This window comes from Tachypleus tridentatus, chromosome 13 (genome assembly GCF_004210375.1).
Source record: "Tachypleus tridentatus isolate NWPU-2018 chromosome 13, ASM421037v1, whole genome shotgun sequence".
Taxonomy (NCBI): domain Eukaryota; kingdom Metazoa; phylum Arthropoda; class Merostomata; order Xiphosura; family Limulidae; genus Tachypleus; species Tachypleus tridentatus.
In genome coordinates this window covers 7980914-7994622 of record NC_134837.1, presented here as the reverse complement: position 1 = coordinate 7994622, position 13709 = coordinate 7980914, and the positions used below count along the sequence as shown (strand labels likewise).

The 13709-nt window shown below is 36.4% G+C and overlaps 1 protein-coding gene across 1 annotated transcript; it reads left to right on the top strand.

Moving 5' to 3' along the window:
• The first annotated feature begins 1291 nt into the window (after positions 1-1291).
• On the top strand, positions 1292-11645 carry LOC143240450 (cytochrome P450 3A24-like). Its single transcript, XM_076482884.1, has 4 exons — positions 1292-1500; positions 9547-9643; positions 10164-10216; positions 11519-11645. Exons 1-4 carry the CDS (start codon positions 1427-1429, stop codon positions 11643-11645), a joined length of 351 nt encoding a protein of 116 aa, XP_076338999.1. The 5' UTR covers positions 1292-1426.
• The last annotated feature ends 2064 nt before the right edge of the window (positions 11646-13709 follow it).

Sequence of the window (13709 nt, the reverse complement as noted above, 5' to 3'; positions counted from 1 at the left end):
AGATACATCGAGTCAACTTTTTACATTAATTGCATTATGAAATAATTTTTAGATTCAGTGAGTTAATATTTGTGTTCATGGTATTATTACGTCGTTTTAGATGAGATAAGTTTACACTTTACATTAATAACATCATAATGTTGTTTTTAGGATCAGTGAATAAACACTTTACATTAATAACATCATAATGTTGTTTTTCGGGTCAGTGAGTGAACACTTTACATTAAGCGCATCATGACGTCATTTTTAAGAACAGTATTCTTGTTTCTGCTAGTTGGCCTAACCCTATAAGACTGTGCATTACTTGAAGTTCTGCTTTGTTGATGAAATGTTCCGGCAAGTTTGGGCTGAACTTGAAAGAAGACGTATTTGTTTGGTTTATAGAAAAGTCATAGTAAACCATTTGCTGAATCCACCGAATGGAATCGAACCAAGAATTGTAGTGCTGTAAAACAGGGAAACTCGGGAAGGAGAATCACAGCCCTGGATTCAGAAGGCGGATTCTTGTTAGTCTTTCTTCGTTATTTGGTTTTTCGACATCAGTTCAACATTCACGTATCTCAGTACTGCTGGTATGGGTATTAACACTTTTACTGATAAAGAGAACAACGTTTCGACCTTTGTAGTTCACCTTCAGGTTAAGAAATGTCCTCTCCTTATCAGTGAAAGTGTTAATACCCATACCAGTCGTTCCAAGATACATTTTTATTTCGAGTAGGTTTCTCGTCATCAAGAGATCAACATTCAGTTACAGCTCTTTTCTCAGTTCTTCAAATTTTGTGTTCGTCCTTTAAAGAAAAAAAAACTGGGAAAACATAATATATTGTAATAACTCTGTGATGTTTCATCACTGAAAATGCCTGTCATGACGTGATGGTTAGAGCGCTTGATTCGTAATACGAAAGTCGCGGGTTTGAATCCCCGTCACACCAAACATGCTCGCCCTTTCAGGCATGGAGGCATTATAATGTGACGGTCAATTCCACTATTCTTTGGTAAAAGAGTAGCCCAAGAGTTGGCGGTGTGTGGTGATGACTATTTTGCTTTCCTTTAGTCTTACACTGCTAAATTAGGGACAGCTAGCGCATATAGCTCTCAGGTAGCTTGGGAGAGAAATTCAAAACAAATAAATTATTTCCATTTCTGTGTGAACTACTTTTTCTCTTTGTGGTACTATTTCCTGTAATAATGTACAAAACCACGATTTGTTTTATTTCCCCTCAGATACATAAACACCCCTTCAACGCATCATGAACTCGTACCATTTCCTTTCTGTGCAGTGTAAAAAAGGACGGTGTTTTGGTGTTTCATCATTTAAGTCTTTGTATAAGCGATATATGTGGTATTATATATACGTGTGGGCATAGTTTCACAGGTATAGAACGAGTTCGCTTAGACAGAGCCACACATTGGAGATTCTTGACACATGGAGATACTAGGGTTTCTGTTTGTCCCCAACTGGCTGGTGTACATTATTGCAGCTCTCTTAGCTGTACATCTGTGAGTAACTGTCATGTTACCTTGAGTATGTTTCTTGTATACACATAAACTTTCAGAGTTCTGAATTAAATTATTTGTGTTACACTACTGCTATGGATATCTGTCAATCTTTACCTCATTAAACAAATAACGATAAACTGCAACTTGTACGTTCGACAGCTGAATGTTATGTGTTATTGAATAAGCTTAAACCTCCCTGAAATTGTTATTGACTGTACATCTGGTCACTCTTACACTCCAGCCACACGACTGAAGTTCATCAGAACGTCCAAGCTGATTTCCATAGTAAAGAGTAAATAAATAAATAAAAAACGTATAATTATTCCATTCTTTGTTTCTGCCGGTGAACCTTACCCTATATACTGGTGCAATACTTAACGTTATGTTTTGTGAGTTAGGGTTAACTGTAGATAAGATAAAATGTTCTGGCAAGTTTGGGTGAAACGTATTTAATTCTTTGGATTGACTATTTTCTGTTTGCAACATTATCAAATCACTGGATTATCTTGTGTACTAGAAGAAATAGTTTGTACTTTGGTTATTAAATAAAACGGGGTTCTCAAACGTTTCTGCTTCATTTCCCCCTCTATAAATATTTTGAGTTGTGACGACCCTTTCCTAACACCCACTAAGTGATAACTGTACATACTCTATGACGTAATTTTTCGTATTATTTTATATTATTTCCGTCCCTTCTCTCTACGGTAACCTTGAGATCCCCTTTTGTGTCGAAAGACCAGTTTGAGAAAAGCTGACGTAAAATGCATTCCAGAGACGACTGATATAGATGTTATATTTTTTTAAAAATTAAATTACAGGTTAAAACGTTATTTTCGTACTGTAATAAAAATTGAAAATTTTTAAATACCATACCAGCCGTCTATGTAATTTCTCTATACTTCAAGTGGGATTCTGGTCGTCATGAGTAACGTAAAATGTGATACTGATATTAGTGTAAGTTGAATAACGGTAACTTATTAATTTACGCTTTAGTAGCTATAGTTCACAAAATTCGGGTGCGTAAAAGTACTTCTGAAGTTGTACAACATAAGTACGATGATGAATTTTTTTTTATTTCCCCGTTGTTTACCTTTTGGGCTGTTGTAGGCCTTGGACAAATATCTCACTATATAAAGAATTAATGTTCCCTTTCGTTGACCACATCGTATCCTCAAGTGTACGCGAGCTACCGTCAGAAACGCTACTTTTGTTAGAGATACAGTTTAAAGCAGTGGTTCTCAACCTTTTTTTTTTGTCAGCGGGCCACATGATGACCCGATCTGGACTCGCGGGCCGCAAGTCACTAAATTATAGTAAATTCTCTGATAAATTGATGCCGTCCTTTTACATCTGATTGAATGGTTCGATTATTAGAGTGGTTACCTCCTATTACACTTTTAGTTGCATTGCAACGTATGTTATGAATTATTTCTTGTGCGGAGGAAGCCAAAGAAAAAACGCTGAATATCGTTTCACTTTGGTCCACGTTAGTATGTTATTAAGTTGTATACCGATACAAATTATAAGTAATAATTATTTTAAGAGGTGTAAATAAGTAAAATGTCAGTATGACCAGACAGACAATGGATTTATTGAAAATATATACAAAAATATTCCAAGTCATATCCAGCAAGTCATATCGAAGCTATTCAAACCAAAAATAAAATTTAAACACCCAACCATGAACCTGCAAGTCTTTGTGAATTAGTCAATGTGACTGTTGGAATTGTTTCTGCGAGTCCACCAAGGAATCAAAACGAGGAGTCATTGTTGTTGAAGCGACTTGAAGGAGCTGGGTCATGTGACTTTCAGTAAGACGACTGCGGAATTTCGATTTTATGCGAATTAATTTCGAGAAAACCATCTCGCAAGTATATGTTGATCCGAATATGCATGCCTGACGGTAAGCATTTTCAAGGAACTGAGGAAAAGTTTTTTGAGGCATGCGTCGCCAAAAATCGATGAGAGAATTTCCATGGAAGGCAGTCTTGAGCGAAATATCTGCCTGCAGGTCAATCAGCTCTAGCTGGTATTGTGCGGGTGCATCACTCGGGTTGCATTGAAAAGGTGCGAAGAAAAAATGCAGTTCCTCTATTGATGTCTTGAAATCCTTGAAGCGATGATCGAATTCAACCTTGAGATCCACAAGTACTTCTGTATATGAAAACGACGAAGCACTAAATTCAGCCAAGTCGGAAAATGAAGAGTACTGCCGCGCTGAAGCTGAGATATCCACAGCTCTAACTTCGATGTAAATGCAGTAAAAGTGGCAAACAACTCGTGACACATTTTATCCTTTCCTTGAAGTTGCAGGTTAAGATGCGCCAAGTGACCTGTTATGTCAACAAAAAAAGCGAGATCTTGAAGCCACTGATTGTCGTTGAGCTGAGGAACATCCTCACCTTTTTCCTGGGAGTAAAACATGGAATCTTTTTATGACAGACTGCCGTGAAAATGATGATGTCGCCGTAGTCTGCGTTGATATCAACAAGAAACTGCTTAAACTGGCGATGATTCAGCGCATTCGCACGGATCCAGTTCACGGTCGAAAAAAGTATGTCCGTAACATGCTTAAATTTCAGCGATTTTGCAACTAAGTTTTCTTGGTGAACGATACAGTGGTGCCATACAACAGGTTTCAGTTCTTCGGCCTGACGCCATCTTGTAATGTGACCTTGCAGCCCCCTCACCGAGGCCAACCATAGAAGGAGCACCATCGGTTGCTACGCCGACTAACTTCGCTGGATCAAGCTCCGCATCCTTGAGGACAGTCATCATCTGTTGGAAGATCTCAGCACCCTTAGTCGAACCATGAAGAGAGCGAATAGAAAGAAGTTCTTCGGTGATGGTAAAATCAGGCTTAACTCCGCGAATGAAAAAAGCGAGCTGCTCGATGTCGGCAATGTCTTTCGTACCGTCAAGGGCAATCGAATAGCAAACGAAATTCTTTGATTCACTCATCAATTGTTCTCGTAGGTCGTTTGAAATGCACTCAACCCGTCTGGTCACTGTGTCGTTGCTCAGCTGCAGTTTCTGTTGCCTTTGAGTTGAAGTCGGGTAGCAGTTTTCAGTGAATAGAAGAATGCCTTGTTTCAGGATCTCACCATCGGTGTACGGTCTCATGCGACTTGCCAACAGATGACTAAGCTTGTAGGACGTCAGAGTTACATCCCGTGATTCGTTTACAATTCTTGTGAATATGTTTGTTTGAGTTCGATAGTTCCTTTCAGGGATTCGAGTTTGGCCTCACGTGCATGTTCCTTGTATTTATCCAGGCTTGAGGAGTGAAGCGAACGATAGTGGCGTTCTAAGTTAGATCGCTTCATCACAGTTATGATTTTATTGCACAGAAGACAACAACATCTTCCTTCTTTTTCTATGAAGAAAAAATCTAATTCCCACTCGGTGTTGAAACGGCGATTCTCGTCTGAAACAGTGCGGGCTTTCTTCGGCAGCGGCGTGTTCATCTTAATGGGGTCTTTTTACAAATAACAAATTTTCAAGCGACGCGCCTTAGCGTTCACTGTATATTGTTCCTATGACTACCACCTCACCTAATTCAAGCCCTTCGGAACACGAGATTCGCGACAGCCGTAGCCGACAAACGGGGAGAAGTGAGAAGTAGGTCACAACAATAGTGCGTCACGAACTCGAACAATAATCAGCGTCTTAGAGGAAACAATGGAGAGAAGATGAGTCATGGCGAATACACGCAGGAGCGGGCGCAATGGGCGGTGAAACCAGAACGAACGTGATCGGAGGAAAGCTCGTTGCTGTTGGCGACGCGGTAGAAACGTTGGAGAGATATCGTCACTATTGTCAACGCGGTATCGAGTCAAAGTTAAGTTTCATTGCATATGGGTCAAGGCAATGGCTAGGAAAGCGTAAACAAAGGCCGAGGCAAATCGCAAACGCGAAGCATCATAGAGATATTAAAAGTAATTGCTATTCATCTTACTTGAAGGTTTAGATTATTATCTGCACACACACACACACACACACATACCACAGTGAGTAGCCTACATGTACATGTTATATACAGTGCATATTTTTTATTTTTGATTATTTGAGTTATATTAGGATGTCATCATTGGAAAGTGATCTGCGGGCCGCACATCGCATGCTCGCGGGCCGCAGGTTGAGAACCACTGGTTTAAAGCAATTACATTTAAAATAATTTTTTGGCGTATTGGTTTCTACATTCTTTGTTGTAATTAACTGTGTAAAAACGTGTTAAAAACACATTTCTTATAAATCTCGAATAGGATATTATAAGTTATAATTAATAGTCTGCTTGTTCACATACAGATGAAGCCAGTATTAGGTATTGTCACAAAGCTTTTCTTTCTTATAGGTTTTAAAGCGTAAAACTACACAGTAGGCTATCCATAATCTTCTCAAACCTGGTATAGTAACTTGGTTTTTAGCATAATAAGCCCCAAACTTAACGCTGAGCCCCTACGGGCTGCAAACCTGAAGCCTGATCCTCTCATATGACATAGCACCAACACGTAATCCGAAGTTCGAGTTTGTGTGTTTTTTCGTATAGCAAAGCCACAAAGGGCTATCTGCTCAGCCCACCGAGAGGAATCGAACCCCTGATTTTAGCGTTGTAAATCCGGAGACATACCGCTGTACTAGCGGGGGGCCCGAAGTTCGAAAGTCAGTGAAATATAAGATCTATCTAATATGTGTGTATTTAAAATATAAATTTATTACTGATTGGAAAATAAGTCCAACATTATTTACATTACTGCTTACTTCAGAATCCTGTATAATGTGCCGAGATATGTAGCTTGTTGTAGAAGTTTTGTTTCTATTAATATTTATGAAACAATCTCATTTGTTTCTGCAAACATGAACATCAAACCTCAGTTTGAATAAACCTATTTCAAAGAGTGGGACAGTTAGCTGTGTAAATTGGTACGAGTTTTAGATAGGGGCTCTCCTCCCTACACGTTTCGGAATACTTGTTGAAATACGTAGCTCTGAGTTATGGTATTTTACGTATAGACCCTCTAGCTGATTTTAAAATGCGTATGTCATGATCCTTTGTTCTTCTGTTTCAAAACAACTATTGTAAAGCTTCTCCACCCACAGTTAAAACCAACTGAAAGGAAAGTTCGCCAGTTTTGTAATATGTGAGTGTAGTTTGGTGAATGAAGATGTCACATGTTTGTTTACATGAGTTTTCTCTCCCTATTTCAAACTTTACTCTGTACTTTATTTCCTAAAATGTGGATAGTGGTAGATATTTAACTAGCTTGTCAGTGTACTTAATACCACATCTGTGTGGTTACCTGTAACTGGCTGCCAGTGTACCTGAGAACCAAACCTTCAAGCTTTTCTTTCATATTATTAATAATACATGGCAAATCATTTCTTTGATTGATTTTGTTTTTAGAGCAACTCCGCATCGAGCTATCTGCTGGGTACACTGAAGGGGATCGAACCCTGAATTTTAACTTTTAAGTCTAGACTTACCGCTGTCTGATAGCAGCAATTTCCTCTAGAATGTTCATTACAAAGAAAATTAAATCTATGAACACAACTGTAATTGTACCGACTTAATTTTTTATTTGAGTACTCCCGACACTGATAACAACGAGGCTAACCACTCGCACTCAACTGTAGGAATTTATTTACTGTGCGTCTACACTGACGAATTACTTGTGATCTTCTTTTGACAAAACATTAACGTGTTTGTGACAACTGGTGTTTGAACACGGGAAAGAATAGAAGTTATAACCTGTAATTACATCTTAAATATTCACAAATAAATCTGTAGTTGGAAACTAAAGTGCTGAGATTAGATTTGTCGAGCGTTTACGAAAGAGAGAGATAAAAATTGAATGTTTTCGTGCTTTATTTTTTATATTACGTTCATTCAAATTTTCTTTCTCAAATTATTTTTAGTGGATATAATACACGCAGTAAATGATAGGAGTTTAATAAAACATCATTAGAGACAAAAATGGCATCTACTGTTATTCCATAAGAAACCAATATGTGCGTGTGGTTGAACATTTTATTTCTAATATCTATTGCTGTCCTTCACATCTGTTTTGTATATAATGTCGTTATTATTTTTTTCGGAGAAACCTTTATTGAAAAAACAGTAAGTTTTTTTTTCAGACAAAGTGAATAGAAAAAGTCATTTTTTATATCCAATGGTATTGTTTTACAGCAAATCTACATAATATGCTATCTGCACTTTGTCCAATGGGGAGGAAAGAACCCAGAATTTTAGCGTCATTAACCCTGAAGCTTCCAGCTGAACAAATCGTATAATTAAGAGTTATTTTTATTTTACTAATGATAAAAAGGTATTCTGAAAAATTGTTTCTTTCAATAAACGTGTTTTCCTGTCCCAGTCTCTTCTCATGAGTGTTTACATTAATTTATTCCGTTCAGTTATGACGTTAAAGATTATCTAGCCAGTCGTTTATGTACAGTTCTAAAAGAATCAAACTTAACCCTGAGTCCTGCACAACTCGTAACTGACTCGGTTAATTTATTTGTACCACAGTAAGGTGCAATAGTATAGTTTAATCAAGTAGGTCGAACAGCACGTGTAATGTATTTGCACAAGTCGAATGGGTAGCTGCACTAGTTATATATAAACAGAAAGTCGTTTTTTTTCTTTTATTCTCTCTCTCTTTCTCAGAACTGGAACGTACTGGTTTCTATTTCATACTGTGTCGCAACACCGATACAATGTGGAACACGTCATTTGTCGTTAGTTTTTATAATTGATACTCGTACAATACGCGTAAATAATACGTGTATATACCTTGTTCTGCGACAGTGAGTTTTTATCTTTTCAAGATCTGGTTTGAAACATCTGAATTCCGTATGATCTTGTGTGAAAACTTCAAGGTGTGGTGTTGTAGAGCTTGGTTACTGAACCAGTTTATTTGAGTGGTCAACCTCTCGCGTTCCTTGCTTGACCTTTTGTAAGCTTTTGCAATCAACATACAGAACGAACATGTCCACATTCCAGTGTCTATTTTCTGATTGGTCAGCTTCAGTGTGAATGTGGTTTTTGTGACTCTGAGATTCATCCTGATTTCTAGCTCGGTCTTGTTTCTGATCTAATAGTCACAACTAGTACTGAAGTCTTGTTATCGTGTAATCAGTTCTGTTTGGTCATGCACTAAATAATGATAAAAAAAAACTTACAATATCAAAATACCGTTTAATTTGCGTTTGAATAAGAGAATTGATTGTATTTGTTGTTTTTATACCTTTTTGTTAAGTTTATCTACTATGGTCAAGAGATAGGTTCCCTTGAATAATGGAAAAACCATTACGTGTTGCCACGAGTTAGCGTTGGGTGCTGTTGGTTGTGCACTTTCTATTTATGGAAGACTATCGAAAATAGCTCTTGTATGTCTTTGTGCGAATCGTAAAAATAAGTAACAAATTCATCGAAATGTTCAGTTGTTTTAATTATTTGTTGTGATAAAGTTGTGTTTAGAGATGTTTCAACGTATTTCTGTTTTTACTCCACATTGCTGGTATGCCAAGATTTCTTAGGTTCACATGTTGATTTTACGGTTTATTTTCACGTTTTAATCAGTGCACGTTCAGATAAAGTGATCGTAAAAGTAGATTCCATTGTATGATTTGATTTAAGACGAAGAAATTGTGATGTCGATATTAGCCCTTCTAATGAGGACTTTTGTAGAAAATTCAGTATTCATCATTTAACCTAAACGAGCAGCTGTATTTATGTAAGTGTGGAAAATTTACGTAGAATACTGTAAGTAGATGTGCTTAAACTGTGGTCATCGAGAGGAAACGAACGCCATTTTGATTGTAACCTTGTGACACGTTTCTAGTGTGGGTTCGTAAATTTATTAGAACTGAACAATATTTACAGAAAGCTTTTAATATTTTTTTAAATGAATAGTTTATTATACAAAATTATAACATTGAATAAGGTATCATTAGTTACTGTTTAAATCCTTGCATTGTGTGCCGTAAATGGATACGTTTGATACGAGAGACATCTTTAATAACGTTGCTACTGTAACTTCCTAGGTATTTCACAAGGAATGCTGGCTTTTGGAAAAGAATGGGAATAAAAGAGATTGGAAACAGATATCCATACGAAAGTCTTCTGTATAACTTAAGCAAGGTAGTCATATTACATTATCATTTGGTTCAAATATAAAATGTGAGTTTTTACAATTGTCATTTCTTCAGCCATACTTGAACTTTTATCTACAGGGTGTTCGGAAAGTCACTGTGCAGATTTGTATTCATATTTTATTCAGTCTCCTTCAAGCCAGCAACTAATAGCGGTGATTAGAAAGAAAATAAGAAGGATCCAGGCCTGTATTGATGTCAACGGGGATCACTTTCAACGTTGTTTGTAATTGTCATATATGTTTTCCTCCTGTATTCTGTATTGAAACTTGTTTGTTAACAAATATATTATTGCACAGTGACTTTCCGAACACCCTGTATCAGAGCTTAAGAAAAGTAAGCACAACAAATATAAAATAAAATTTAACCAAACTGGCAAGTGAATTATTTAACGGACAAACGTGTATATTTGATTTTAGTTAATTTTTACATGCTAATTTTTTGTTTTCATTCTTCGTAAAACTCAAACTTCAAGTGTATAACAGCATGAATATTTCTCTCCCCTCTAGCCTGTTCATGAAGTTCAGGAAGAAAGATACAATAAATATGGAAATATTTATGGGTATAGTTCAGTTTAATTCATTTTGTAGCAGTAAAACATGGTGTTTTCCAGAACTTTAATATTTTATTTCGATATATTGTGTTTAAAGAAGAATGCCTACATTCGATAGTGTATCGGGTTAGTGTTAAATAAAGATGCTCGTATTAGCTAAATAAAACTTGTTAATATATCAAATGCAGCCCTTTTAATAGTAATCAGATACGTTTGTATAGAAAGTTTGGTACGACAGATATTTCAAATATTATGTATTACCAAATCAAGTTCCGTAATTGTATAATTTTGTTGCTATTGACTCTAAATCGCCCAAGACCCCCTCCAAAAAAAATACCGTTGCCCAGTTACTCAAGTAAGTGTTATTACCCCGATCGTATGGTGACACTGAGCATGCGCAGTAATTATATTTGAATTTAACAATTTTTATATGTGAAGTTCCGATGTTTAAGCAACTTATATAATGAAATTATAAACCATCTAACTGTATGTTTATTTAAACATAAAGCTACAAAATGTGTTAGATGTGTTGTGCTCGCAACAGGTACTAAAACCATGTTTTTATATCATAACCTTCAGACATAACGCTGAGCAACAAAACCCAACTGAACACAATTTTATTCAAAAATGGTATATATACACATAAAAAGTAAATAAAAGATAATTCCAGTTCTGTCACTGTTTTGTATCAAACTGTTTTTTTAAGAAATATGAAAAATAACCATCTTGTATACCTGCTTAATTTGTGAAGCTTTTATCTATTGCGCATACTCTCAATAAGTGCTTGATGTTTCTTCATTTGTAGTAATCCTCAAATCTCACACACACACACACACACACACACACACACACACACACACACACACACAACATAAAATTGATGGTAACTTGGTAATCAAGAGTGCAGCGATGGACAGTTGCACCACCTGTAAAAATAAACTTCATATTTTGTTATCGTCACGGGACGTCTCCAATGTAACCTTAACTTAATCTACGTTTTGTATATACACGATTTTTACGTTTTATAAGGTTGTGACATCTTTCATTTGATATATTTGACTTAAGTTTCATTCGAGACTCGTTAAGATAGAAACTGAATGGAGTTCGTTCATTCATTTTGGTCATTAATAAATACTGACAGATATCGACTGTTATATTAATTTGTTTACAATTTTAACTTTTAAAATGTGAGCCAGCAATTTCCCATACGTTTCGACAAACAAAAAATAGATTTTATAAGAAAACTGAATTACTTTTCACTAGTTTAATTATGTAAGTGATTATAGTCAAGTCTTAAAATATGTGTTCAAGGAAATTCGAAGGAACAAACCCAGTGTTAGTGGTGGGAGATCCAGACCTTATAAAGTTACTTACAGTCAAGGATTTTCATGCTTTCATCGATCGCCGAGTAAGTAAATGTTTTATTCGCCATCTTTAGAAAACAACCATTTATTGTAGTATCTAAAATATGATTTCTCAACCAGTTTTCTTACCTTTCTCCTAAACAAATAGCGTGTTAAGGCGTGCGACTCGTAATCCGAGGGTCGCGGGTTCGCATCCCAGTCGCGCCAAACATGCTCGCCCTTTCAGCCGTGGGGGTGTTATATATGACGGTCAATCCCACTATTCGTTGGTAAAAGAAGCCCAAGAGTTGGCGGTGGGTGGTGATGACTAGCTGCCTTCCCTCTAGTCTTACACTGCTAAATTAGGGACGGCTAGCACAGATAGCCCTCGAGTAGCTTTAAAGCGAAATCCCAAAACAAACAAACCTAAACAAATAATGGTTGCATCTCTAGTGGCAGAACTTTAAAACTTGTCTTCAGATATTAATGTTTAATAAAAGCGGCTCTAATCCGTTCGTTGAAAACTTATCCGTAACTCATTTTATTTAAAACATCAACTCGTATAATTTAGTCATATCTGTTCATAAATTACGTGACACTTTCCTTTACGTAGTACAATTTTAACTTATTGTACGTCATATGTCTAAAGTGGTTTGTTTTTAATCCATGCTTTTATAAATATAAGTTTACAGTTTATATGCGGAATAGGTTTAATTGGTTCCTTTACAGATTTATTCACTTAAATAAGAACTCCATTTCCAAGTCTGATTTTTTTAAAACGATCTGCGTAACTAGTTTTATACTAGAAGTGTGAGTTTGATGTCAGTTTGCAACCCAAAATTGTCACCCAAGTCATGCCTAATGCTGACACTTTACAAATGGTAATCAAAGCGATTTCACACTACACCTAATAAATTACCTGTACCGGTTTATGTAAATCCTTCTATTTGAAATATTAGGTTCTCCAGAAATAAATGTCGGAATTCTCACGATGACATTTAGAAGCTGAATATTGAGTAAGTTATCGTTGGTTGGTTGGTTTAATCCAACGTTTGTCGCTTACAAGGTGTCTTAATTGTCTGCTGTTTCAACTCTACACAGAGTAAGTTTCGCAACCCCAAGGCAGCATGGACAAAAAAGATGATTTTCGTCTGATTTTTCTCTTTGACTTCAAATTTGGACGAAAAGCTACTGAAGCTACACGAAACATCAATCGGGCATTTGGCCATATATGTGTTATTGAACTAGAGTTCAGCGTTGGTTCCAAAAGTTTCGACATGGAGGTGAAAGTCTTGAAGACCACAAAGGTCGTGGAAAGAAGCTATCCTTTAGATGAAAACACAGTAAGGGAAGCAGTTGAGATAAACTCTCGCACAACAATACGTGAGCTTGCAGAAAAGCTAAGCACAAGCAAATCAACTATTGCCAACCACCTGAGTGTGATTGGAAAGACGAAACAGTTGAATAAGTGGGTTCTGTATGAGCTGACTGAAGATCAATGGAAATCTGAGTTATGAGACCTGTGGGATGACGCTCCAAAACGGAATGAATTGGGAATCAAGGTTCTTCCTCATCCATCTTATTACCCATGACCTTTTCCATCTATTTTCATTTTCGAGCACTCTTGACAATTTTGAACCAATAAACGTTTCGAAACCAGCCAGCTGCAGAGAAACTTTCAAGGAATTTTGACCATAGAAACTGATTTTTATAGCAAGGGCGTAAGCAGCATCGTTACATGTTGGCAAAAGTGTGTTCAAGCAAATGGTGCTTACTTTGTTTTTTTATGTAAACATGTTTTACAACACTGGTTTATGCTTTTTTATCTTCGCAGTTCAAAATCAATATTTATTTCTTGTTGAACCTAATATTATGATTTGTGTTTCAAACCATATAAACCGTATTTAATGGAACCTACCAGTTTTACAGCACATGGCTGTACTCCTCTTGTAAAGGATCGACAAGTTTTTTATTTCCTGTAATATGTCGATCATAATTGAACAAATAAGATGTTATTACTAAGACTTCTTTCTTTCCTTCGTATGTTTGTCTTTTTTTTAGTGCATTATTGCCATTGTACCTCTAGAATTTCTTATGTTTTACTTTGATTCAGGTACCTCTGCTGATGACCCAATTCTGAGCAAATTTTATCAATCCAG

Coding starts and splice junctions, on each gene's coding strand:
- LOC143240450 (XM_076482884.1), top strand. CDS start 1,427: ATGGAGATACTAGGGTTTCTGTTTGTCCCCAACTGGCTGGTGTACATT. Junction 9,644..10,163: donor TTCTGTATAACTTAAGCAAG/GTAGTCATATTA, acceptor TCTCCCCTCTAG/CCTGTTCATGAAGTTCAGGA. Junction 10,217..11,518: donor AAATATGGAAATATTTATGG/GTATAGTTCAGT, acceptor TATGTGTTCAAG/GAAATTCGAAGGAACAAACC.